At 45.9% G+C, this 27,342-nt stretch overlaps 1 protein-coding gene across 1 annotated transcript; it reads left to right on the top strand.

Moving 5' to 3' along the window:
- Nucleotides 1–23,815, top strand: NUDC (nuclear distribution C, dynein complex regulator). Its single transcript, XM_030218780.1, has 9 exons — nucleotides 1–214; nucleotides 4,521–4,598; nucleotides 8,804–9,007; nucleotides 9,250–9,333; nucleotides 9,995–10,108; nucleotides 18,486–18,680; nucleotides 19,698–19,781; nucleotides 20,068–20,186; nucleotides 22,977–23,815. The coding sequence occupies exons 1-9, from the start codon at nucleotides 140–142 to the stop codon at nucleotides 23,026–23,028; spliced, it is 1,005 nt and encodes a 334-aa protein (XP_030074640.1). The 5' UTR covers nucleotides 1–139; the 3' UTR covers nucleotides 23,029–23,815.
- Nucleotides 23,816–27,342: the final 3,527 nt, after the last annotated feature.

Genomic DNA, 27,342 nt, shown 5'->3' with positions numbered 1-27,342 from the left:
TCATTCCAGGAGGTTGGCTTGGCTGTTTGGCTGGCTCCTGTGTACCGGAAGTGATCGGGCCCGGTGGTGTAGCGGACGACCAGCGTTGAAAAGACGTGCTGCTGTTGCTGCTGGGTTTGTGTGTAGCAACGAAGGGATCATGGGCGACCAGGACGACCGTTTTGACGGGATGTTGCTGGCCATGGCGCAGCAGCATGAGGGGGGCGTGCAAGAGGTAAAAGCAGCGGGGTGGGACCTGGTAGATCACCAGAGGGGAGGACGGGTCCACGTGTTTTCAGCGGAGATGAACGTTCTAGTGGGGCAAGAGAACACAGTAGCCAAAACATATGAATAGCCAGATCTCTAATTTTATTTATTTATTGCATTTGTATCCCACATTTCCCACCTACTACTACTACTTAACATTTCTAAAGCGCTACTAGGGTTACGCAGCGCTGTACAGTTTAACATAGAAGGACGGTCCCTGCTCAAAGAGCTTACAATCTAATAGATAAGAGTGAGACAAATATAGGACAATCAAGCCATTGTGACATCACTGATGAGGTTGGCTCTTAGGCATTGGTGGAATGAGGCATTATGACATCACAATCTCAGCTCTGGTTAAATCACTGCTATATGTAATACTACTACTACTACTTAACATTTCTAGAGCGCTACTAGGGTTACGCAGCGCTGTACAAATTAACAAAGAGAGACAGTCCCTGCTCAAAGAGCTTACAATCTAATAGATAAGAGTGAGACAAATATAGGACAATCAAGCCATTGTGACATCACTGATGAGGTTGGCTCTTAGGCATTGGTGGAATGAGGCATTATGACATCACAATCTCAGCTCTGGTTAAATCACTGCTATATGTAATACTACTACTACTACTTAACATTTCTAGAGCGCTACTAGGGTTACGCAGCGCTGTACAAATTAACAAAGAGAGACAGTCCCTGCTCAAAGAGCTTACAATCTAATAGATAAGAGTGAGACAAATATAGGACAATCAAGCCATTGTGACATCACTGATGAGGTTGGCTCTTAGGCATTGGTGGAATGAGGCATTATGACATCACAATCTCAGCTCTGGTTAAATCACTGCTATATGTAATACTACTACTACTACTTAACATTTCTAGAGCGCTACTAGGGTTACGCAGTGCTGTACAGTTTAACATAGAAGGACAGTCCCTGCTCAAAGGAGCTTTCAATCTAAAGGACGAAATGTCAAGTTGGGGCAGTCTAGATTTCCTGAATAGAGGTATAGTGGGTAGGTGCCGGATTTTCCCCAAGTCCATTTAATAACGGTTTATGGACTTTTCCTTTAGGAAGCCGTCCAAACCTTTTTTAAACTCCACTAAGATCACAAGGAGCAGCAGCGGGATTTGAACCGGCCACCTCTGGATTGCAAGACCGGTGTTCTAGCCACTAGGGCCACTCCTCCACTTTGAACACTACTACTCCTACTAACTAGCATTTCTAAAGCGCTACTAGGGTTACGCAGCGCTGTACAATTTAAACATTAGAAGGACGGTCCCTGCTCAAAGGAGCTTACAATCTAAAGGACAAATGTACAGTCAGTTAAATAGGGGCAGTCTAGATTTCCTGAAAGGTATAAAGGTTAGGTGCCGAAAGCAACATTGAAGAGGTGGGCTTTGAGTAAAGCCTCTTTGCAGGCTCAATGTGGCTTACAATAAATCGTGTATAATGAGGAACTGAGTTCAATTCCCGGCACAGGCAGCTCCTTGTGACTCTGGGCAAGTCACTTAACCCTCCATTGCCTGCCATGAGTGGGAAAGTGCGGGGTACAAATGTAACAAAAATAAAAATAAATATTAGAAAATAGACATTTAGTGTTACAGATGATCTTGGGCAGCATGATAATAATGAGACATAGTAGTACAAGCAGATATTGTAAGACATTTAGTGTTACAGATTTTATAGTGTTAATTTTATCTTGGAGCGCAGTTCCTATAGATGTAATTTTCTTTTGAAAATCATCTTTTATTGAGGTTATTTAACAGTACAAAATCATGTAGAGCCAAACAAGATAACAAATGAGCAGGTAAGAGTAAATGGCATAAATTTTATCACTATTTATCTAAACACTCAGCAATCCCCAGTGTACCATAAAGGCAATCTTTATTAAACTTTTTCCATTCTAGTCAGCGCTGTTCATTTATCTTATCCTACCCTACCCCCATTCTCAAGAAAACATTTGGACTGGCAGGTAAAGACCAAATTTGTCTATGCCTAAATTAAAACCTGAGATGGGCAACGTCCTGTGATTCCGCTGGACTGCGCTGCTGCCATACCTTAATCCAGACATGGAGCCATTGAGACATATTTTCAAACCACTTAGCCTTCCAAAGTGAACTTTGGAAGGCTAAGTGCTTTGACAATATGCCTCATTGTGTTGTAGAATAGCAGCAGTAGCACCAACTCATACCAACATTCAGGGGGGGGGGGGGGGGGTGGGGGGGGGGGGGTGGGGTGGGGAGTCGAGAGCACTCCCCTGTAGTGTCCTCCTTTATACAGCTTTCCTTAGCAACAAGAAGCACACTTGAGAGTGCAACAAGAAGCACACTCAGCGAAGGGCGACTAAAATGATAGCGGGGATGGGACGACTTCCCTATGAAGAAAGACTAAGGAGGCTAGGGCTATTCAGCTTGGAGAAGAGACGGCTGAGGGGAGACATGATAGAGGTATATAAAATAATGAGTGGAGTGGAACAGGTGGATGTGAAGCGTCTGTTCACGCTTTCCAAAAATACTAGGACTAGGGGGCATGCGATGAAACTACAGTGTAGTAAATTTAAAACAAATCGGAGAAAAGTTTTCTTCACCCAACGTGTAATTAAACTCTGGAATTCGTTGCCGGAGAAAGTGGTGAAGGCGGTTAGCTTAGCAGAGTTTAAAAAGGGGTTGGACGGTTTCCTAAAGGACAAGTCCATAAACCGCTACTAAACGGACTTGGAAAAATCCACAATTCCAGGAATAACATGTATAGAAAGTTTGTACGTTTGGGAAGCTCGCCAGGTGCCCTTGGCCTGGATTGGCCGCTGTCGTGGACAGGATGCTGGGCTCGATGGACCCTTGGTCTTTTCCCAGTGTGGCATTAGTTATGTACTTATGAGAGGAACGAGTAGGATGTTGCAGGCCTTGAGCTGAACCCCCCCCCCCCACATTTTTATTTGAAAAAATGTTTTATTGTAGCCTTGTGCAGAATTTTGATATTAGAGTTGTTGGTGCTGTACAGCACAAGTGGCAGAGTTGAAGGGGAATGTTCTGATGAGGAGATGTTCTGGACAGAGGGGATTGGAGTTTGGAAACGAAAGTAGAACATCTTCCTACCCTTGCCCCACTCGTGGGCTCACACACTTGAGATCCTGCCCTGGCACAGTAACATGGATAGGGTTGTTAATGCTGCTTATGTCTTGTCAGAAGGGCAATAACCAATTAACTGCTCATTTGAACTTGGTTTCTAACCTCTTGCTGTTCAAAGAATCTCTGGGTATGATGCTTAACTCAGTCCTTGGGGGACATCCGACCAGCTGGATTTTCAGGATATCCACAAATAATATGAATGAAAGAGATTTGCATGCATTGCCTCGGGCATATTCATTGTCTATTACCACTGAGCTCTCTCTCACTTTGTAGTTACCACTTTTATAATTATCTTCTCAATAGTAACCACTACTCTATTTTATAAATTATCAATTTTTTATTATCCACTCATAATATATTATCTATATTTAACAATTTCCTATGATGGCCTAGTGGTTAGGGTGGTCCTGGGGAACTGAGTTCGATTCCCACTTCAGGCACAGGCAGCTCCTTGTGACTCTGGGCAAGTCACTTAACGCTCCATTGCCCCATGTAAGCTGCATTGAGCCTGCCATGAGTGGGAAAAGCGCAGGGTACAAATGTAACAAAAATAAAATAGATACTATTGGAGATTCTACATGGAATGTTGCTACTATTGGAGATTCTACATGGAATGTTGCTATTCCATTAGCAACATTCCATGTAGAAGCCTGCGCGGCCACATTGGTGATCTGCAAGGGCCGACTTCTACATGGAATGTTGCTAGTGGAGGAGTAGCCTAGTGGTTAGTGCAGTGGACTTTGATCCCGGGGAACTGAGTTCAATTCCCACTGCAGCTCCTTGTGACTCTGGGCAAGTCATTTAACCCTCCATTGCCCCATGTAAGCCGCATTGAGCCTGCCATGAGTGGGAAAGCACAGGGTACAAATGTAACAAAAATAAAATAGATAAAAATACAAATTCCTGCCACTGTTCAAAACAGAGGTGAGAGGCTGCAGCCTGGTGGGCACATCTGGTCCCTGGAGGTTTTACACCAAAAGTTTGTTCAGTCCTAGGTTAAATAGAACCCGTTGCTTCCTCTTTGTCATAAGCAAACGTGTAACTGCTTCTGGCAGTCAATGTTCCCAGCTCCTGCATTTATTTTCTTACTGCAAAATGCTTTTGATATACAGAATATTTAAAAGGATCAATTTCTTCCCTTTTTCCAGCTTGTGCATACTTTCTTCAGCTTTCTTAGACGTAAAACAGATTTTTTTGTGGGAGGAGATTCAGGAATGGCAGAAAAGGTAAGAAAAAAACCTGTTGGAATCTTGCTTTCATGTTTCTGTGCCTAGAGGGGTGCGTGTGTAAAGCTAATTACTTTGACAAGGAAGTGGGTTTTTCAAAATGAATTGGGGTGCTAAGCTCAGTACAAATGACCCCTCCATGGTCACAGTGCAGGAGTTTGCCCAGTATTTGGGGGTGCTCAAGCACCCCCAGAGCTGGCACCCTGGCGATAGAAATACCACATGTTTTGACTGGAGGCAGTGTCTCTGGTGTGTGGGAATATTTTAAGACTCCAGTTGCTTACTAGTTCAAGGCCCGAGTCATTCCAGCTCAAGATCACGGAATGGCTCGTGTGCTGTGAGAGCCTTACAGTGTCCTTGCTTTTCAGATATTTGTTTTGAAATATTGCCACTTATTAAGGAGACGCTGAGAATAGACTGAAGGATAGCAATGCTTGACCGTCTGTAGCACACTGTTCTCCCCTGGCTATATGGAAATATGTGCAAAATTAATTCAGTATTCTCGTGACAGTTGGGAATGCAGTGAGGCAATAACACCTCAGCTATTTCCATTGTATAATGCACAGTTGCTAGAAGATTTTCTGCTGTGTTTGCAGTCTGGTACATAAGTATTGCCATACTGGCACAGACCGAAGGTCCATCAAGCCCAGCATCCTGTTTCTAACGGTTGCCAAACCAGGTCACATGTACCTGGCAACATCCAAAAAAGTACAATACATTTTATGCTGCCTATCCTAGAAGTAAGAAGTGGATTTTCCCCAAGTCCATTTTAATAATGGTTTATGGACTTTTCCTTTAAGAACCCAAACCTTTTTTTAAACCCTGCTAAGCTAACTGCTTTTACTACATTCTCTGACAATGAATTCCAGAGTTTAATTACACATTGAGTGAAGAAAAAGTTTCTCCGGTTTTGTTTTAAATGTACTACTTTGTAGCTTCATCACATGCCCCCTATTCCTAATATTTTTTGGATAAAGAAGCGATTCACATCTACCCTGTTCCACTCCTTTCATTATTTGATAGACCTCTATCATATCTCCCCTCAGCCGTCTTTTCTCCAAGCTGAAGAGCTCTAGTCGCTTCAGCCTTTCCTCAGAGGGAAGTCGTCCAATCCCCTTTATCATTTTTGTTGCCCTTCTCTGTACCTTTTCTAATTCCACTATATCTTTTTTTTGAGATGCAGCGACTAGAATTGAACACAATATTCGAGGTGCGGTCGCACCATGGAGCGATAGAAAAGTGCTTTGGATGTATGCATGACCTTGGCCTGACTTGGTGGTCTGGACAAAGGAACATGAGAGTGCAAGTTGGAAGGTTGTGGGCTTTTTATTTTAAGTTGCGTAATTATGGATTACTTTATTAGATGAGCTAGTATTCTAGGAATTTTAAACAAGTTTACTGGGGTAGGACATTTACAAAACAGATACCGTATTTTTCGGACTATAAGACACACTTTTTTCCCCCCAAATTTTGGGAGGAAAATGGGGGGTGCGTCTTATAGTCCAAAGGTAGCGATTTCTCTCCCTCCTGCCCTCCCCCCGAGTTCGGGATCGCCCTCCCCCCGGCCCGGTCACCGCTTCTCCCCTACTTGCGTCACGCGATCTTCCCTGGTGGTCTAGTGACGTCGGGGCAGGAAAGAGCCCCCTCTTTCCTGCCCAGCGCGCTGCTCTCCGTTCTCCTGTATGCTGCCTGACGGTCTCGGCGAGATTCAAAATGGCCGCCGAGACTTCAATTCAATTTTGAATCTCTTTCCTGCCCCGACGTCACTAGACCACCAGGGAAGATCGTGTGACGTGAGTAGGGGAGAAGTGGTGACAGGGCCGGGGGGAGGGCGATCCCGAACTCGGACAAGACGCACCAGAGCACCTAGGTTTTAGAGGAGGGAAAAAGGAAAAAATTTTTTTTCCTATTTCCCTCCTCTAAAACCTAGGTGCGTCTTATGGTCCGGTGCGTCTTCTAGTCCGAAAAATACGGTACATTATCTTCATTGTGAAAATGCCCTCTTCCTTTTGCTTCTGGACCTCCACACTCCCGTCTAATTGTCGTTTGTGCCTTTTGATCAATTAAAATGCTTCATTTCTCTTTTCCTTCGGCTTTTTCTGTTTTGTTCTCATCCCCACTCCACTTATAGAAATAACATTTAAAACAAATACAAAGAATAGTTACTCTCTGGAACGCATTGCTGGAGGATGTGGTAACTGTGGTTAGTGTATCTGGGTTTTTAAGTTCCTGGAGGAAAAGTCCATGTAGTCTGCTATTGAGACAGACATAGGGAAGCCACTTCTTGCCCTGGGCTTGGTAGCATGGAATGTTGCTACTCCTTGGAATTCTAGAATCGTGTTACTCTTTGGGGTTCCGGAATCTTGCTGTTCTTTGAGATTCTACATGGAATCTTGCTACTCTTTGGGATTCTTCCAGGTACTTGTGACCTGGATTGCCCACTGCTGGAAGGATACTGGGCTAGATGGACCATTGGTCTGACCCAGTATGGCTATTCTTATGTTCAGGTACTGTTGGAAGAATGGCTGCTTGTAGCTCTGCATTGCCCTCCATGGTGCCCGCTAGTTCATCAGAGCCTGGGATGGTTGCTGCCACTGTACATGGCGGGGAGCCAGATTATTTTGGAGCACTGCAGGGCTCTTACCTCACAGACCTTGACCCTGCTGCTTGTTGTTTGGTCTTTATCAGGAACACCTGACTTAGTGAGACAGCACTTCTGTTGTCAGATATGTGCAAGGTGGAACTTCCATCTAAAACATTTTATTAGTCTTTCAGTTGGGCTATTAGGAAACTGAGTTCCTTTCTGTTTCTTAAAGATTATTATAACGTGTCAGACTGCTAAATGCGGCTAAGATGTACCTATCAGTGCCCTAGAAATAGGGTATAAAATAGTTTTATCTTGTGCACTGTTGTACAAGTGTGTGTTAAAAAATTCTGTACAGTATTCAATGCTTATTGGTAGTATTCTAGTGATTTTACATAACTTACACAGTAGAGTCTTTATCTGACCTTTGCTGATCCAACCATCCAGCATATCCGACAGACCCCCAGCGATGTCACGCAGCTTGTTTCCATTTTCCAATCCTGGGACCCTGCTTTTACTGCTTTAGTTTCTGTATTTTTTGAGGGGTTACCATTGTTGTCCGTGTTGTCTGACAACAGGTCGGTCCCGTTTAGGTCAGATAACAAGACTTTACTGTATTTTAGAACTTAGATGACATATTATTAAAATCTGTTTATCATTTACAAGAACAATTTCTGTAAACCAAAAGTAGATTCAAGTAACAACATAACAGATTAGCCCAAAGTCTAAGTAAGTTTGAAGAATTATTTGGCACTTTTAGGTATCCAGAAGTCTGTCTATCATACCCAAACTGTAAAACGTCTTATCACCTGTTTTGGTTTGATTATCTAATTATCATTTTCAGTGTAAGGTTGGAATATTGCATTGGAGGGTTTCACAATGCTGTACTAAGGCAAGCAGGGATAGACGATCATCTGTCTGGAAAGCTTGCGAAACAGGATGAAGATGGACAGACCAGGCATGCAGGAAGTCCCTTCAGAGTGAATGATGGAGGAAGGATGTGATTTCATGTTCCTTATCCCTTTATTTTGTATTTTTTCTTTCAAATTTTATATACTGCTACAATTGACAAGCAGACCCCGGCGGTTAACAGATTAAATGTGGGAAAGGAACCACATCGTTTTGATAGGACAGAGAAGAAGACATGTAGCAAGAAACAGAAAGCAATTTACAGGACCACAGTTGGCACAGTAGATTACTGATAGGGTTGCCTGAAAAGCCAGGTCTTAATGGCTGCTTTAAATTTAGGTAAAGATGGTTCACAATGAATCTCCAAGATTGTTCCACACTGTAGGAGCAAGAAAATAAAAGGCTGAATGTGTTGTGCGCTCGTGTTGCACAAGTCTCGGACCAGGGAGAACCATATGCTGGTTGTTGATGAAGCAGGAAGTATGAGTGGGGGAATATGGGATGGTAAGGGACAAAAGATAAGAAGGCTGTCCTAAGCAAAAGGCTTTAAAGGCTAACAGAAGGATTTTGTATTGCTAACCAGTGATGATTCTTAAGAGGACTAATGTGGTTGAATTTCTTGACGTAGCAGAGGAGTCTGATAGCTGTATTTTGAAATAGCAAGAAAACTCCTCTGCCGTATGAAATATTAGGTATTGTTTTCTCTTTCCAGCTAATTAGGGAAACATTTAATCAGCACAACCAGCTGGCTCAGAAGGCCCGGAAGGAGGCAGAAGCTCAGCAAAAAGCAAAACACTTTGAGCAAGCTGAACGCGCTGCTAAACTTGCTAAAGAACAGAAGAACGCAGAGAGCGAGCCTCAAATCAAAGAGCTAACAGACGAGGAAGCAGAGAGGCTGCAACAGGAAATCAACCAGGTGAGCTGTTAACGGGAAATCTCTGGGGCTGATCAGTAGGATGCTAAGGGCGGTGGCTGCTGCTGCCTTTCTGATCCTGTGATGATAAATCTCTAATTTGTATTCCAGGCTTTAAAGGTTTGTGGGAATTGTAGGCCCAACATGCCACCCTTGCCAAAACAAAGTAGTAAATGCTACAGTCTTATATTACGGAGATCGGATCTGTAAGTGTGAGCCCTATGTTTCACTTTTTTTGTGAGCAGAAAAAAGAGCAGGAAGAAAAGAATGAGGAATCAAAGAAAACGGACCCCAGCAGTGCCACCTCCCCTCTAACAGAATCCAAAAAGGTAAAATGCTTGAGGCTGAGGCCCTGCTTTTTGGCATCTCTTGACTCAGTTTATGGGAACATTTTTTTAAATTAGAGATTTCAGACAAGTCTCGGCAGGCTTGTACAATATAAATAATATAACCTGGAACCTAAGAAACACGTTTCACATCTTTTCATCCCAACTATCGTAGCTGGTAGACTGGGCAGACTGGATGGACCATGTAGGCCTTTATCTGCCGTCATTTACTATGTTGTTATGATGCAGAAAAAAACTGACAATGTTTATTCTTCTCATATCTTAATAATCCTCTTTATTTTGTTTATAGTTTATAAGCCCCGTAAGTTCCTAACCTTAGCATCTCTTTCTGGAAAAAAAATCTAGCCTGACAGCTCCATTTGCCAATTAATTCTACGGTGGGTTTTCCTTCACCATTATCAACACTTTGGTACACTCCACAAAATGGTTTCCAAAGCCTATTCAGTTGCTCCACTCTTAAATTTATGGGCGCAGTCTGTGTTGATGTGTAACGCTGGAGATATTTTGTGGACTGGGTGAATCTGAGATGTCACCACACAACTTGTGCAGATGCTGAAACGTTTGCATCCTTGCATTAACTTCTAGTCATGCAGGAATGAGAGATGGAGGTCATTTAGTTCTGTGGTACTTTGTACATTAATAGGAAGAAAACTCTGATGAAGAGGACGAAAAAGATAAAGGGAAGTTGAAACCAAACTCTGGTAATGGTGGGGACCTGCCAAGCTACAGATGGACACAGACCCTCTCTGAAGTGGACGTAAGTTTCACATTTTGCTGCTGGTGTTAGGTGGGTCCTGGTCAATGACTCAAGTGTTGTTATTGCAGCATTTATCATGGTAGAGGCCACATCTTTTTTCATGCTTTGGGTGTCATGGTATATTTCAAAACACTGAAAACAGCATTGTTAATGTGGGCTCCTGTCTATGGCACATACCTTGACTCTATCTTTCAAATTGGGTCTTTTTGACCTGGATGTTTTGTACCCCTTTGGGTCTTTCAGTTCTGGGATCTGATGCCATGATCTTTTGTTGACTTCCCTGTCAAATCCTACCCTTGCTGCTTGTGATATTAGGCAAGTTGCTTAATCTTCCATTGCTTCGGGTACGAACTTAGATTTTAGGACCTGAATGTAACTCGCCTTGAGCTACTACTGAAAAGCTGTGACCTAAATCCAAATAAGTACTTCAGTTATTGCAGCAGAATTCTTTGGTTCCATGTATCTAGGCTCCTTCTGGAAGTCTGCAACCACAGTCTCTAAATCTGGTCCCTAGATATGCAGTAAGCCAGTGGTTCCCAAACCTGGTCCTGGAGGCACCTCAGGCAGTCAGGGTTTTCAGGATACCCACAATGAATATTCATGAGAGAAATTTGCATGTACTGCCTCCACTGCATGCAAATCTGTCTCACGAATATTCATTGTGGGTATCCTGAAAACCTGACTGGCTGGGGTGGCTCCAGGACCAGGTTTGGGAACCACTGCAATAAGCTATACCGTATTCCATTTCATCATGCTGATCAATCCATAGACTGGTGGGTTGTGTCCATCTACCAGCAGGTGGAGATAGAGAGCAAACTTTTGCCTCCCTATATGTGGTCATGTGCTGCCGGAAACTCCTCAGTATGTTCTCTATCTCAGCAGGTGGTGGTCACACACAGCAGCAGCTCTGGCTAGGCCTCCAAGCCTAATTCTTAGGTTTTGTTGAGTGCCTGGGGTTGAGGGCTCTTTTGAGCAAGTGCAAACCTGGTGGTGCCAGGTCCCTCCTTTTCTCCCCCCTCCCGCTGGCTCCGTTAAAAAAAAAAAAAAAAAATTTTGAACGTCCTTAAAGGCGTTTATTTCGACGTTTATTTAAACGTTCATTGCAGCTACTCACTGGGACACCAGGAGGCATATTTTCAAAGCAGTTTGGGAGGCTAAGTTCCATAGGTTTCTATGGAACTTTGGGAGGCTAAGTGCTTTGAAAATGAGCCTCCAGGTCGTTACAGCTCGGAGCGGAAAGCAGGTAATTTTTACCTTTTTATAGCGGGCAGGGGATCCCCGATTTATCTCCACGTGGCATATGGCGTCGGAGGGCGAGGGCGTAAAGAGTCGCTCCCCGGATCGCTTGAGCGCTTCTAGAGGGGATGCGGGGGTCTTAAAGCCTGATTCGCCCTTGTTGGGTGACAGTTTCGTGACCGATGAATGTCCCGGTCCTTCATCTGGCGTGGCGGTTTTTCCCGCCATAAACGCCCATCCCCCGCTCCTCGCCTCCGCCATCTTGGCCGGCCACGCGGCTCGGACGGCTTCTTCTTGGGCCGCCCTTGAGGTTGGAGACATTAATGCCATGAACGCCCTTAATTTGGGCGACGGCACCAAAGCGGCTAAAGTTAAGCGCCGCTCTTCCCGCGCGGCTCCTTCGCGGAGTGTCGCGCCGGACGCCATTTTGGATGCGCAGCATGTCTCTCCCCCGCTCTTGCGAGCGCCGGTTGAGGGTGCGTCTAGGGCTGTTGCCCAGGCTGCGGAAGTGCACAGTCTGGGGGGTTTCTCCCCCGAGTTTGTTTTGCTGCTGCATCAGGCCTTCCTTATGCAAAACGCTGCCCCTGCTCCCTCGTCTGGTAAAGAGGTTGAGGTTCCCAGAGGTAAACACCCTCGGGTTGATTCCCAGGCCTTGGAGGACTTTGTCTCCTCCGATGTAGATGAGGGCAGCGTATCTGAGTTCTCCCAACGGTCCTTTGCGGATTCCTTGGAGGAGACGGATCCCCGCTCGGATGGAGCGGATGACCCCTCTGCAGCGCGGCTCTTTAGCTCAGAGGATTTACCCAACCTGTTAGTGCAGGCCATGGGCATTTTGAAGATTTCCTCTCCGGAGGACGTCTCTCCCTCAGCCCCTGTTGGCTCTGCCATTATGCTGGGGACGAAACGCCCGCCTAGAACCTTCCACGTGCATGATGCCATGCACACCTTAATTTCGGCTCAATGGGATGTCCCGGAAGCGAGCCTTAAAGTGGCTAGGGCTATGTCCCGCCTCTATCCTTTGCCTGAAAGTGAACGTGAGGCCTTTCTGTGGCCTACCGTGGATTCTTTAATCACTGCGATGACTAAGAAAACGGCGTTACCAGTGGAAGGTGGCACGGCCCTAAAGGACGCCCAAGACAGAAGATTGGAGGCGGCCTTAAGGTCGTCCTTTGAGGCGGCTGCTTTAAGTTTGCAGGCCTCAGTTTGCGGCTCCTATGTGGCCAGGGCGTGCCTGACTATGGTGCAGCGGGCTCCCCCCTCGGATCATTCCTTGAGGGCTGATTGGCCGGCCCTGGAATCGGGCTTAGCCTATTTGGCAGACTTGCTGTATGATGTCTTGAGAGCCTCAGCTAAAGGCATGGCTCAGACAATCTCTGCGCGGCGGTGGCTTTGGCTGAAGCATTGGTCTGCTGACCACGCCTCTAAATCCCGCCTGGCTAGATTGCCTTTTTAAAGGCAAGCTGCTCTTTGGGGTCGAGCTGGACAAGATCGTGACCGATCTCGGCACGTCTAAGGGCAAGAAGTTACCAGAGGTCAGGGCTCGGGCTAGTACTCGCCCTGGTACCTCCAGAGGACGGTTTCAGGAAGTCCGTCGGTACCGCCCGGGCAGGTCGGGCTCCTCTGCCCCCTCTTCCTTCAAGAGGAACTTCTCCCCCAAGCAGCATTCCTTTCGCAGAGACCGCCGTCCCGGAGGTGCTCCCTCCGGTCCTCCCCCAGGGTCTCGTACCCAATGACGGGGCCTTGGTCCACGCCCCAGTGCAGAGTGGAGGACGGCTGTCCTCGTTTATGGGCGAGTGGACCACAATAACTTCAGACGCTTGGGTGCTGGAAGTCATCAGAGACGGCTACAAGCTAGAGTTCTGCCGACCCTTAAAAGACGGGTTTGTACTCTCTCCCTGCAAGTCTCCGGTCAAAGCTGTGGCAGTGCAGCAGACCTTGGACAATCTGATCCGCCTGGGGGCGGTCGTTCCGGTGCCAGAAAATCAGCTTGGCAAGGGACGTTACTCCATTTTCTTTGTGATTCCAAAGAAAGGAGGTTTTGTACGGCCTATCCTCGACCTCAAGGGGTCCATTGGGCCTTGAAAGTTCGGCACTTTCGCATGGAGACCCTCCGCTCTGTTATAGCGGCAGTGAAGGCAGGAGAGTTCCTGGCATCCTTGGACATCAAGGACGCGTACTTGCATATTCCCATCTGGCCTCCTCATCAACGCTTTCTGCGTTTTGCAGTACTGGGCCGACACTTCCAGTTCAGAGCCCTCCCGTTCGGGTTGGCTACTGCTCCGCGGACCTTCTCCAAAGTAATGGTGGTCATCGCGGCCTTCCTGAGGAAGGAAGGAGTTCAAGTCCATCCTTATCTGGACGACTGGTTGATCCAAGCCCCCTCTTATGCAGAGTGCGGCAAAGCTGTGAACCGGGTGGTTGCTCTTTTGAGCTCCCTGAGGTGGATCATCAACTGGGAGAAAAGCCAGCTGTGCCCGACTCAGTCCCTGGAGTATCTGGGAGTTCGATTCGACACCCAAGTGGGCAGAGTGTTCCTGCCAGACAATCGGATTGTCAAGCTTCAGGCTCAGGTGGACTAGTTCCTAGTAGCCTCTCCTATTCGGGCTTGGGACTATGTGCAGCTGTTGGGCTCTATGACGGCCACGATGGATGTAGTGCCCTGGGCCAGGGCTCATATGAGACCACTACAACAATCTCTGCTGCAGCGCTGGACTCCGATGTCGGAGGATTATGCTGTGCGCCTTCCCTTGGACCCAGCAGTGCGCAAGGCGCTGAGCTGGTGGACGCAGACAGACAAGTTGTCTGCAGGAATGCCTCTGGTGACCCCGGAGTGGATTGTCGTCTTGACGGACGCCTCTTTGTCGGGCTGGGGAGCCCACTGCTTGGGAAGGACAGCGCAGGGGCTCTGGTCTCCTGCAGAGGCAAAGTGGTCTATCAACCTCCTGGAACTCAGAGCCATTCGGTTGGCGCTTTTGGAGTTCATCCCGGTACTGGCGTTGAAGCCAGTACGGGTCCTGTTGGACAATGCCACGGCTGTGGTTTATGTCAACCGCCAGGGAGGTACCAAGAGCGCCCCTCTAGCCAAGGAAGCCATGAATCTATGCCAGTGGGCGGTAGCGAGCCTGGAGCAGCTGTCAGCAGCCCACATTGCCGGAGTCATGAATGTCAAGGCGGACTTTCTCAGTCGCCATACCTTGGATCCTGGAGAGTGGCAGTTATCGGCTCAGGCGTTCTTGGATATCACGAAGCGCTGGGGCCAGCCGAGCCTAGATCTGATGGCGTCATCGGCCAATTGCCAAGTGCCGCGCTTTTTCAGCAGAGGACGGGACCCTTGATCTCTGGGAGTAGATGCTCTCCTCTAACAGTGGCCAACACAAGAGCTTCTCTATGTGTTCCCGCCCTGGCCCATGTTGGGCAGGGTGCTAGACCGATTGGCAAAGCATCCGGGCCGGATAATCCTGGTGGGGCTGCCAGTGGAGCAGGGTCTGTTACATCAGGGTCCCGTGGTGATGGAGGATCCCTCCCCCTTTGGTCTTACGGCCTGGCTATTGAGCGGCAGCGTCTGAGGAAGAAGGACTTCTCAGACAAGGTCATCGCCACTATGCTGAGAGCGAGGAAGCGCTCTACTTTTACTGCTTACGCCAGGGTTTGGCGTACCTTTGCAGCGTGGTGAAGCAGGCTCATTTTCTCCATTCACTGCTCCAATTTCTTCAGTGTTGGCATTCCTGCAAGAAGGTCTGGAGAAAGGCCTGTCGCTCAGTTCCCTTAAAGTCCAGGTAGCGGCCCTGGTTTGCTTCAGGGGCCGCTTGAAGGGTGCTTCCCTGGCTTCGCATCCAGATGTGGTGCGTTTTCTCAAGGGAGTTAAGCACCTGCGTCCTCCTATGCACTCAGTGGTGCCTGCGTGGAATTTCAACCTGGTGCTAAGAGCATTACAGAAGCCGCCTTTTGAACCCTTGTTGAGGGCATCTCTGAAAGACCTGACGTTGAAAGCAGTCTTTTTGGTGGCTATCACTTCAGACAGAAGAGTTTCCGAGCTCCAGGCACTCTCATGTCGAGAGCCCTTTCTGCAGTTCACTGAGGCAGGAGTGTCTATTCGCACAGTGCCTTCCTTCCTGCCCAAGATTGTTTCTCGCTTCCATGTGAATCAGCAGCTCTGTCTCCCTTCCTTTCGTAGGGAGGACTACCCAGAGGAGTACTCTGCTCTTAAATATCTGGATGTGAGACGAGTCATCATCAGATACTTGGAAGTGACCAATGATTTCCGGAAATCGGATCATCTGTTTGTCCTGTTTGCAGGTCCTCGTAAGGGTCTGCAGGCTGCTAAGCCTACAGTGGCAAGATGGGTCAAGGAAGCCATTTCAGCGGCTTATGTGGCCGCGGGGAAGGTGCCGCCTATACAGCTGAAGGCTCACTCCTCTAGAGCTCAGGCGGCCTCGATGGCAGAGGCCGGGTCCGTCTCCTTGGAAGAGATATGCAAGGCGGCAACTTGGGCGTCGGCCCATCCCTTCTCCAGACATTACCGCTTGACTGTGGCTGCTCGGGCGGAGGCCCGGTTTGGAGCTTCAGTGTTGCGATCAGGGATTGCTATGTCCCGCCCTGGGTGAGTACTGCTTCGGTACATCCCACCAGTCTATGGATTGATCAGCATGATGAAATGGAAGGTAAAATTAGGTTTCATACCTGATAATTTTCTTTCCATTAATCATAGCTGATCAATCCATAGCCCCTCCCAGATATCTGTACTCTTTATATTCTGGTTGCATTTCAGGTTCAAGTTTAGTCTTCAGTTACTTCAGGAAGACTTCGTGTTCAAGTTTTTTCAATTGGATTCTTCAAGAGTTGAGACGAGTTTGTGTTACAGTGAGCTGCTGCATTCCTCTCCCCTCCGTTTTACGGGGCTGGATTGAGACTTAAATTCTGCCGGCACTCCCTCCCGCTTCGTGCGGCTGTAGGGCAGCTTTGTACCCCTCCCGCTTCGGCGGTGTTAGGGTCAGTCAGCTCCTCCCGCGGTTGCGGTTGCAGGATAAGCCAGATCCCCCCACATCGGCAGGTGTGGTATCCCTCCCCCGCTCCGCGGGGATGAGCTGGACGGATTCCCCTCCCCCACTTGTGTGTGGATGAGCTGGGTTAATTCCCCTCCCCCGTTTCGGCGGTGGTGAGCTGGGCAGAGTGTCCCTTTGTGGGTGTAATTCTCTAAGTGCTGAGTCCTGCGGATGGAGCTTTGATATCGACATACTGAGGAGTTTCCGGCAGCACATGACCACATATAGGGAGGCAAAAGTTTGCTCTCTATCTCCACCTGCTGGTAGATGGACACAACCCACCAGTCTATGGATTGATCAGCTATGATTAATGGAAAGAAAATTATCAGGTATGAAACCTAATTTACCTTTTCACACATATAAGCCGCACCCTAGATAATCTGCCTTGTGTAAACGTGCCTCTTCGTAAGCCACGCCAATGCATTAGGTGCCACTCTGGTTTGTGTCCACGTTATTCTGCGCCGAATGCTTGAGTGCAGTACAGATGGCTGCAAATTGTAAGTTTTAAATATGGATTGTAAGCAACGAACGTGCAAATATTCAAACAAAACTGAAAATGAAAGTACACATTTAGGCACAGAAGAATAGGTACTGATAAGTACACAAGTGTTGCCATACTGGGACAGACCAAAGGTCCATCCATCCCAGTATCCTGTTTCCAACAGTGGCCAATCCAGGTCACAAGTACCTGGCAGAAAAACAAAGAATAGCAACATTCCATGTAGAACCCCAAAGAGTAGCAACATTCTAGAATTTTAAAGAATAACAAGATTCCATGCAGAATTTCAATGTGTAGCAACATTCCATGTAGAACCCCAAAGAGTAGCAAGATTCCATTCAGAATCCCAAGTACATAAGCATTGCCATACTGGGACAGACCAAAAGGTCCATCAAGCCCAGCATTCTGTTTCTAACAGTGGCCAATCCAGGTCACAAGTACCTGGCAGAAACCTAGCTGGAACTCCTCTAGTCAAAATGTAAGAACAAATATAAGCCACAGCTTATCTTCGCAAAATTTAGGTAATTCCGAATTTTACACTTAGCAAGCTGAAATAAAAAAAAAATAACTAATCACCATGAGCTGTTACCATGTGATGTAATTCTAATTATTATTTAATAATTTTTTTATTGATGATTCTGCATATAATACATAACCACAAAATTCCAAATATAACCATTAAATCTCGTAACATGTTTACAACCATACAACTTCCAACTCAATCATCAAAAGAGTTTGTGTTTTATAATTATCACCCACCCCCCTTCCATCCTATAGTCTAATCTTACCCCATTTAAACCAATCTGCTATATTACCGCATTTGCACATAGCCCCCCCTCTTTCCCTACCCCTCCCGAGCTTCCTCCATACTTCAAGGATCCTCTTTACCCGAATCCCTCGCCGTCCATCTTCTGTGATGTAATTCTAATTAATATTGTGGAGAAAAAGACCTCAATAGTCTACGCTTGGCAGCAGATCAAAAATTGTTTTTCTAAGTGCCAGCTTCTTCTAGACTCCGCTATTATCATTGGTCAAAAAACTCCACGTTTTTATTCATGACATCAATTTTCATTCTATAAATGACTTGATATTTCATAATGATTATAACATTCTGAGGCCCATCGTGAGATATATACGTTATGACACTTAGCTTTAAATCTGCTCTCCGTTTCGCTCTACTCTTGAGCTTCCTCAGGGGGCTAAGCAAATTACAGCCTTTCACTGTGTCTGAAACCTTTCAAAATGGCGTCCACTGACTCTAAGACGCCGACACTGAAGGGCGGAGTTTTTTGACCAATGATAATAGCGGAGTCTAGAAGAAGCTGGCACTTAGAAAAACAATTTTTGATCTGCTGCTAAGCGTAGACTATTGAGATCTTAGAATTACATCACATGGTAACAGCTCATGGTGATTAGTAATCATTTTTTTGAAATTTCAGCTTGCTAAGTGTATTTTCACATTTGATTTCGCTGAAAATTTGTCTGGTCAATCCTGTATCTAATTCTGACTATTAGCCATTTCCTGTACCTAAGGTGCTTTATGCAAGGACCCTCCTCCACCATGATTCTATTCCTCACAGCTCTCTTTTTTTTTGGATAGCTGGCTATCCCTTTTCAGGTTAACTTCCGCTTAAAAGGCAAAGATGTGGTGGTGGATATCCAGAGACGGCACCTGAAGGTGGGGCTGAAAGGCCATGCCCCTGTGATCGATGGCGAGTTCTTCAATGAAGTGAAAGTGGAGGAAAGCTCCTGGTTAATTGAGGATGGCACAGTTGTCACTGTCCATCTGGAGAAGGTAGGAGAGCAGGTGTAAGGAGGATAGATCTGGTCACTTGATCCCGATTAGTTTGGTGATTTCATAGTCCAGAGTTCAGGCAGTCTGCCCCCTGCTTTCCTTGTTTCCCTCTGCTAAAGGCTATACTCGTAGTAATCTCCTTTATCAGAAACAAACAACCTCTCTGTTCTTGTGGTGTGCTGAAAGTCTGAATTACAAACACCTCCTCGTGAACCTTGACCATCAGTCTGCCAAGTTGGGGGGGGCGGCAATGGTGTCCTTGGCACGATGGGGTTACTCTGCAGGAACTGTTTGCACTGTGAGAACTGAGCACAGTTTGTTTGTACTTGGTGGTTTGATGGCCTTCAATTCACAGCCATAAAAGAAAAAGGGGAAGCCGTAAAAGGCAAATGACAACATGAAGTGGAAAGTCTGTTGGCTCTCTTGTGTATGAAAAGGTTTATGATTTTTAACTTTGAGGAGGGGGATAATTAGAAACACACTGCTTATGAAAAATACCAAATGATGTGGAGAGATTGCATAATTGAGCTGAGTCTTAAGGCTTTCTGCTCTGAACTTAAAACGAATCGGAGAAAATTTTTCTTCACCCAACGTGTAATTAGACTCTGGAATTCGTTGCCGGAGAACGTGGTACGGGCGGTTAGCTTGACGGAGTTTAAAAAGGGGTTAGATAGATTCCTAAAGGACAAGTCCATAGACCGCTATTAAATGGACTTGGAAAAATTCCACATTTTTAGGTATAACTTGTCTGGAATGTTTTTACGTTTGGGGAGCGTGCCAGGTGCCCTTGACCTGGATTGGCCACTGTCGGTGACAGGATGCTGGGCTAGATGGACCTTTGGTCTTTCCCAGTATGGCACTACTTATGTACTTATGTTATGTTATATCCCCTGACCAGAGACTGGTCAGCCTTGGTTTGTTGTGAGCAGACTTTTTGTTCTCTCATTCTAATAAATTTTTTGAGGCACACAAACATTTTAAATATTTTAATTTGGCTTTATTTTCTCCTTTCCTCAGATTAATAAGATGGAATGGTGGAGCAAGATAGTTTCCACAGACCCAGAAATCAACACCAGGAAAATTAACCCAGAAAACTCTAAGGTATGCAACCTCCTAATTTTTTTATTTTTTAAATGTTATATTTATTAGCTTTCAAAATAAACCAAAATTGATCACAGCATACATCATGTCAGCAATAAGAGTAATGATCATTATATTCACTACAATCCAAAAGGAAAAAAAAATCCTTGACTTGCTTTCTTTAAATGAGGAAACACGGGGCGAAGGAATTGCACAGAAAAAAGTGAAGAAAAAGAAAATATGTAGAAGGGTTTTTGCTGGGATGGACGTTTTGCATTTGTAGTGTACAGTGATGGGTTGTCTGTAGTTATCAGATCTGGACAGCGAGACCCGCAGCATGGTGGAGAAGATGATGTATGATCAGAGGCAGAAATCTATGGGCCTCCCCACCTCGGAAGAACAGAAGAAGCAGGACATTCTAAAAAAGTGAGTACCAGCCAAACTCTTCTCAGGCTGCATGTGGTTCTCGTGGGAGACTCTTGCACATTTAGGTCCTTAACTCAAGTCTTGACGCAGTTTAAATTTGCTAAAACCATTTTTGCTATGGGGCATGGTTTCTTTAAAAAAAATAATCCTCTAATTCCTCCTCCCCCCTTCTTCCCCCCTCCAAGAAAACATTGCAGCAAATCGAATTAACTGGCAAGCCAATGTATAACATCATAAGAAGTCCCATCCAGTCTTCCTAATTTGAGATGACATCACTTTGGGTAGATGTATATATGTTCTCCTAGGCAACTTGAGAACAGATCCCCCAGCTTCCATGTCATTGACCCAATCTAAAAAAATCTCTTCCTACTTCTAATGCGAAGATGCCCAAAATTAATTACTGATGGTTTCCACTACCTGTTTGCGGGCCATGTCAGGCTTTGCCATCTGCAGCTTTGCTTCTTACCAGTCTACTACTTGAACCAACCCTCTGGTCCATTTTGATGAACTGGCAAAGGCCTCCTTCCTTTGTCAGTGCCTTCATGTTAAACCTCAACATTCAGATGGAGCAATGTCTGTCAGTCCTTTTGTGGCTGTGACACCATGATTATGGCCAAATAAAATTGTGTATCCCTAACTGAGGTGCAAAGCGGAGAGCCCACCCAAATTATGACCCTCCCAAATGCAGGTTTTGTGACCCCGACCCACAGATTGAGAAGCTCCGAGACAGAAGATGTCAAAACTTTTCTTTGCACTCCGTCTTTATTCTGAGCTCAACGTCCTGCCTCTCACTTCGAAGGATGAACAATATGAGGACAGGTAGCATCTCCTGAAATCTGACCTGCCTATAAAAGTTCAATAAACTCTCTTTACCTGTAAATGGAGATAAGAAACCAACCTTGCTCCATCAAGATCTCACAACGGTAGTAACTGGTTTATTACGCACTAATCCTCTTTGGTTTGTGTTTAGTGCAATTAATCTTAAGACACTGATAAACTGGGTTCCATTCTCACTGCAGCTTCTTGTGACACTCTGGGCAAGTCACTTAACCTTCCATTGCCCCAGATAATATGTAAGCGGCTTTGATTGTAACCGCTGAAAGGTGGTATATCAAGTCCCATCCCCTTAGGGAGAGAGCAGTGCATGCATATGCAGTAAGATGAATGTAAAACTGATGGAGTCATGTGGAATGAGTGATTCCAAGACCTTGCTCAATAGGCTGAAATAATGATTTTAAATGATTACTGGTTGCCATTAGACGTATTACATGATATATATATTTTTTGCCCCAAAAAGAAGCTTAGCAGCTGTGTTCTTGATGATCTGTAAATGGCTATTCCAGGTGTTTTCTAATTCCTCAAAAACTCAGGGGGCCTCGGTTTATAAGAGGAGAAATTTTCAAAGTGAACTCCATGGGCATCATCCTACGTCTCCTAAGCAAAGCCTGTCCAGCTTTCATTCCTCCCCTGCCCTGGAAATTGCTGTGCTTCACTTTCCTGGGGCAGCATGATCAGTACTACTACATGCTTCCATTTGGTCTCTTATCACCCCATGCTTGGAACAAACTCCCTGAGCCCATACGCCAGGCCCCCTCCCTACCCATCTTCAAATCATTGCTCAAAGCCCACCTCTTCAATGTCGCTTTCGGCACCTAATCACAACACCTCTACTCAGGAAATCTAGACTACCCCAACTTGACATTTCGTCCTTTAGATTGTAAGCTCTTCTGAGCAGGGACTGTCCTTAGTTATTCATTTGTATAGCGCTGCGTAACCCTAGTAGAGCTCTAGAAATGTTAAGTAGTAGTAGTAGTTATCAGTGCCACAGAATGCCTTACTGTTATCTTACCTGGACAATTGGTTGACAGCAAGATCATGAGAAACAGCCCCCCCTCCCCCCCCAACCAATGAAAACACTAATAGCCTCTTCGGTTTCTGATCAACCTGGAAAAGCTGGCCTTTGTCCCTACACAATCCTTGGAATTCACTCAAAGGAAAACGTTCTGCAAACCATTACCATCAGCCATTTAGTCCACCTTGGCACACAGCATCCTTGCATTGTTTATCAGTTATTGAGTCAATATACCACCACCCCCACAAGGACAGACAGAACATCACCACCTCTGAGGTACCCCACTGCCACGGTCTGGTGTCGTCATTTTTTTGCACCTCTTCTTCAAGCCTACCTCCATTGCCAACCTATCATGATTAATGTGGTGAATATGTGCAAAGCCCAGTCCTGCATCCGTACATTTGATTCATCCTCAGTCGCACTTTTTGGACAAACTGTACTCCAAAACGTGTCTGCTTGGTGCCTTTACCCCAGTACTTCCACTTCTCTAGGTTGGATAATCACCACCTGTGCAGCTGCACGTATGCTGCGTGTCGATTGGAGACGATGGAGTTGCTTACATATAATGGAGCTTCTCCATAGACAGCAGTACAATGCAGCTAGAGCCCCTCTCTCTTAAATGAGGTAATTGGCTTTACTACTGACTGGGGGGAGGGATTGCAGCCATCATCGGAACCCCCTCCACTGGACTGATCCACCTGCTGCTTGGTAAATTACTGTCTTAAGAAAAAATACTTTTAAGCTTTCTTGTATAAGAATAGTTTATGAGAAACAGTTACATTTTTAATCATACATCCTAGGCCTTAGTCCTGTCCAGGCTTTCCTTTTTCCTCTTGATGTGCTAGTGCAGATTCTCGCTTAGTGCTTTTACCTGTTTGATTAGTTCCTGGGATTTATTAACTGCTTTTTATATATGGTTCTTTTTCCTCCTCCTTTAGGTTTATGGAACAGCACCCAGAAATGGACTTTTCCAAAGCCAAATTTAACTAGAACTCCATGCTAACAAAACCCAGGAAAAACCCCTGGCATCAAACTGAGGAACAGAGACTTGGGGAAGGACTTCTGCCTTTGGAAGGACGCAGGCAACCCGGTGCATGAAACTTGCCCGCACTTTTTCCCCACCCTGACCTCTACCGCTGTCCTGTTAACAGCAGCGAGCTTAGCCTTATTTAATAGAAGCAAGATTATCAAGCCACTGTGGTGTCAACACAGCTTGGAATCTGCTGCTGTCCCAAGACCAGTTCTGGAAACAGGACAGTGGCTTGTTAATGCAAGTTCACAGCCAAGGTGTGGAATGAACCTTCTTCCAGAGACACAAAGCAAGAGTTGCTTAGCAGCTGTCTTTCCTCGTTTCTGTTTGCTTGAAGCTGACTCTCCTAACCTTTTTTTTGTAATTGCATCCAGCAGTTTCCTCCTCATTTGTCTGTGGCTAAATCAGAATAAGGCATGTCATCAGGATTTTTCCTTTGGCACTCCTGTCCCAATTTTGCTCTAGTCATTACACAGACAGTGTTTGGCTGGGGGCCATGGACTAGAGTCCTGTAATCGGATTCTAATCTAAATCCTTCCTGTAGGAGCCAGTGTTGGCTAGTGGCCGGGGCTATCTCTAATCTTGGAATTGACCCTAGCCCCTTCTGTATTGCCACTATTGGGACCCCTCCACCCCCCCCCCCCTTTCTTTTCTCCTTAGTGAACTTTTATATGCTGTATTCTGCATGTTGAGAATATTGTTACAATAGAAACTGTGTATTAAGAAAAATAAACACTGATAATCTGATGTCTTCATGTTGGTTCAAGTAACAACAAGACCTTGCCAAACTGCTCATCCAACCAACGGCCCAGTCTCTGCATCCCCTTCCCCTCTGAATTTCTTAGTGTTTGTCCTCTGCTTTATTAAGGCACTGTTCTCGTTGCTGCTGGGAAGGTTGCCCATGCCTCCATCATTCTATTGCCTTAGACTACTCCTGCACCTCTCCCCCTGCTGTTTCTTGTTGCAGAATCTCCTTTTATTGACAAGAGTTCTGGCTATTTATACATTTGGAGGTTCAAACATCTCCAGCTTCCCTTTTCTGCCTCTCCTCAAGTGTATACATGTTTAGATGTTTTTAACACGGTCCCTTTATGCTTTGTGATTATTGACCAGTTTAGTACTCCAGGTGTGGTCTCACCAGAGACACTTATCAGCTCCTCTATCCTGTGGGTCACTTATCTCCTACAGGCAGATGATCAAAAGCAAACGCCGGCGCTAGAGGCTGTTAGCGCCATACTAGCGCCGGCGTTTGCTACCGCCCCATGATCAGAGGGCTCTTAGCGCAAGTAGCCTGCAAATGCATGCTAATCAGCACTTAACGCATTCATCCCCAGTGATCAGCGTCCTTATGTTTTCATTGGTCTCCAGCCCAGACCTGTCAAACAAGTGCGGGAGGATTTAGGCACAATTCTCCCGCACTTCTACCCCATAATCAGAGATAATTGTGGTGCTTAAATTTGCACGCATTATCTCTGATCATAGGTCTAATAGTGCCCCGCGCTATTTTACAGCGCTGTTTGGAACAGCGCGGGGCTTTTGATCATCTGTCTGTCAATGTATCAGTATAGCTTTCCTGTTGCCTTACCTACTTGTTTGGCCACCTTCTGATAATCAGATACAATAATCCCCCAGGTTCCACTGTTCTGTAATTAGAAATTCACTCCCTACACCATACACCCTTTGGTTTTCTCAGGCCAAATGCAGGACTTTGCATTTTTACCATTAAATTTTATCTGCCAAATTCTAGATCCCTTCTTCTGTTATCCACAGCTTTGAGAGCCTACACGATTGCAGTGCATCGAGTACTGAGCCCAGTGCTTGTGAGCTTCTGAGGTAAGACATAGAAAGAGACAACAGAAGGCAGATAAAGACCATGTGGCCTACCCCGTCTGCCCAGCAATGCCATCTACTATCCCTTCTTTTGCCCTAGAGATCCTATGTACCTGGCCCAAGCTTCCTTAAATTTGGGTACAGTTTTTGTCTTCAGCGGGAGGCTGTTCCATGAATTCACTGCCCTTTCGGTAAAGGAAGTATTTTGTCCAGTTACAGCCAAGTTATCTCCTTTCACCTTCATCCTATGCCCCCTCATGGCAGGGCTTCCTTTCAATTGAAAAGGATTGCCTTCGGTGCACTTATGCCAATCAGGTATTTAAACATCTCTTAAGTGTATACATAAGGTGGAATAAATATAGTCTGATCTCATCCTACCCTTGGGACTATCTTGCTTAGACCTAGGCTGGGGCTAAGGCTGCTGGTTAGCCTTTTTCTGTTTTTCTAGGGCCAGCTGTATTTGTTTTTCATCCTGCCAAGAACTGTTTGTTTATGTCTGAGACTGGTGAGTGTTCTGGCTGTCCTTGAGACAGGAGGAGAATGGTTAACATTTCAAGTGTGAAGTTTTAAATTTTTTTTTTCCATGCTCGGGAGAGTTGCATGGATCTAGTGAGTCCACAAGTTAGTCTAGTTGCAGTAAGACAACAATTAAAATTTCTCCCCTTCCTGCTACCCCCTAGGCTACCTAGGGCTCAATATCACTGAAGCTGAAAGATTTGAACTAGAATTATTTTCAGTAACTGAATTACTTATACTATAGGTGTGCTTTTGGCAAAATGGTTCTTAACTTTTCAGATCCTCTCCCTGCTTAGAGTAGCAGGAGGCAGCAGCTGTGTTTATACATAAATATTTTAAAGGACTTAACATTGACCAATTTGCTGTTCATTGCCACGTACGTGGCCCTGACTTGCTAACCGTTGTTTGGAATGAAGTTCCTGGGCACGGTGACTGAGCTAATCTCTTCCAGCAGAGCCACTAACCTGAACTTCAAACCTTGCAGGGCGTAGAATGGAAGTTGTTTTTCCTATTTGGCCTCGTCCTGTTCCGTTACCTATGTGTCAGTGACCCTATTTTTCTTTTCCACCAGAGGAAGACTGAGATACTATGTTAAAGATAAATGGAAGGCAGGAAACCAGCCTTGTAGTGTAGTTACTACGAGTGTATAGCATGCAAATTATGTGTGTGCTGTTAATGTTGAGCAGTGAGAAGTTAAGTGTGAGGAATGTACCCGGTGCATGTGTGGAAGAGCTGTGGTGTAAGCACAGCTCTTGTGCACATGCTCAGGCAGAGGCTCTAGGCCAGTGATGGCAAACCTTTCAGAGACAGAGTGCCCAAACAGCAACCCAAAATCTAATTATTTATCGCAAAGTGCCAACAGGGCAATTTAACCTGAATAACAGAACTTTAAAAGCATTTGCCATGCTTTTGAATAATTGTGATTTTTTGCTGTTGCATGCATGCTGAGAACTCCCCCTCCATCCATGTGCATCTCCTGCCTGTCTTCCCTCCCCTCCATCCAACAATTGCTCTCCCCCTCCATCCATCCATTCATGTCCAGCAACTCTCCTCTCCCCTGCCCTCCATCCATCCTCAGCAATTCTCTTCTCTGCCCTGCCCGTCTCTAGCCTTCCCTTTGTGAGTTCATTACCTCAGTCAGTCCCGCCTTCTGACATTTCCACAAGGGCGGAATTGACTCTGAGGGAACAAACTCACGAAGGGAAGGCTAGAGACGGGCAGGGCTTTCAAAGACGCAGCCAATCAGTGCCGTCGGAGAGGACAGGCGAGGGGATGTTGGGTGGGCGGGCGGGCCTGGAGGGAAAGTGGCTGGGCCCAACCAGGCCCGCCCCTGGCGACGGTGCACGTGCCAACAGAGAGGGCTCTGCGTGCCTTCTCTGGCACACGTGCTATAGGTTAGCAGTGACAGGGATGGTAGCGCCAGGCAAATATTTTTTAAAAATGGAGCTTTGGGGCAAATTTCAGGACCAATACACGGAGGTGCAAAAAATCATCCTATGAGAATTACAAAAAAACTATCTACTGTCACTTCCCACTTGTAACCTTCAGCATCACTGTCACATGTCCCCTGCTCCCTACAGGTTAGGTGGCTGACTTCTCATGTACCAAACTCCAGCACTGAGCTGGCATTAAGTTTTCAGCAGTAAGGGCAGGGCTTCATTTCTGAGTATTGGGAGGGAATAGCTAAGGACCTCATTTGCATAGGTCTAGCTACATTTGACTTTTAACCTTCTAAACTTTTGATCTTTAAATTTTAACTCTTAAGAACTGCCATACTAGGGCAGACCAATGTTCCATCTAGCCCAGTATCCTGTTTCCACCTGGCAGAAACCGAAATAGTAGCAACATCCCATGCTACCAATCCCAGGGCAAGCAGTGGCTTCCCCCTGTCTGTCTCAATAGCAGGCTATCAACTTTTCCTCCAGGAA

The sequence above is a fragment of the Microcaecilia unicolor genome, chromosome 11, assembly GCF_901765095.1.
Source record: "Microcaecilia unicolor chromosome 11, aMicUni1.1, whole genome shotgun sequence".
Lineage (NCBI taxonomy): Eukaryota > Metazoa > Chordata > Amphibia > Gymnophiona > Siphonopidae > Microcaecilia > Microcaecilia unicolor.
The sequence above is the reverse complement of the archived record's forward strand: the minus strand, read 5'-3'. Positions and strand labels throughout refer to the sequence as shown.

Coding starts and splice junctions, on each gene's coding strand:
- NUDC (XM_030218780.1), top strand. CDS start 140: ATGGGCGACCAGGACGACCGTTTTGACGGGATGTTGCTGGCCATGGCG. Junction 4,599..8,803: donor ATTCAGGAATGGCAGAAAAG/GTAAGAAAAAAA, acceptor TTCTCTTTCCAG/CTAATTAGGGAAACATTTAA. Junction 18,681..19,697: donor TCACTGTCCATCTGGAGAAG/GTAGGAGAGCAG, acceptor TCCTTTCCTCAG/ATTAATAAGATGGAATGGTG.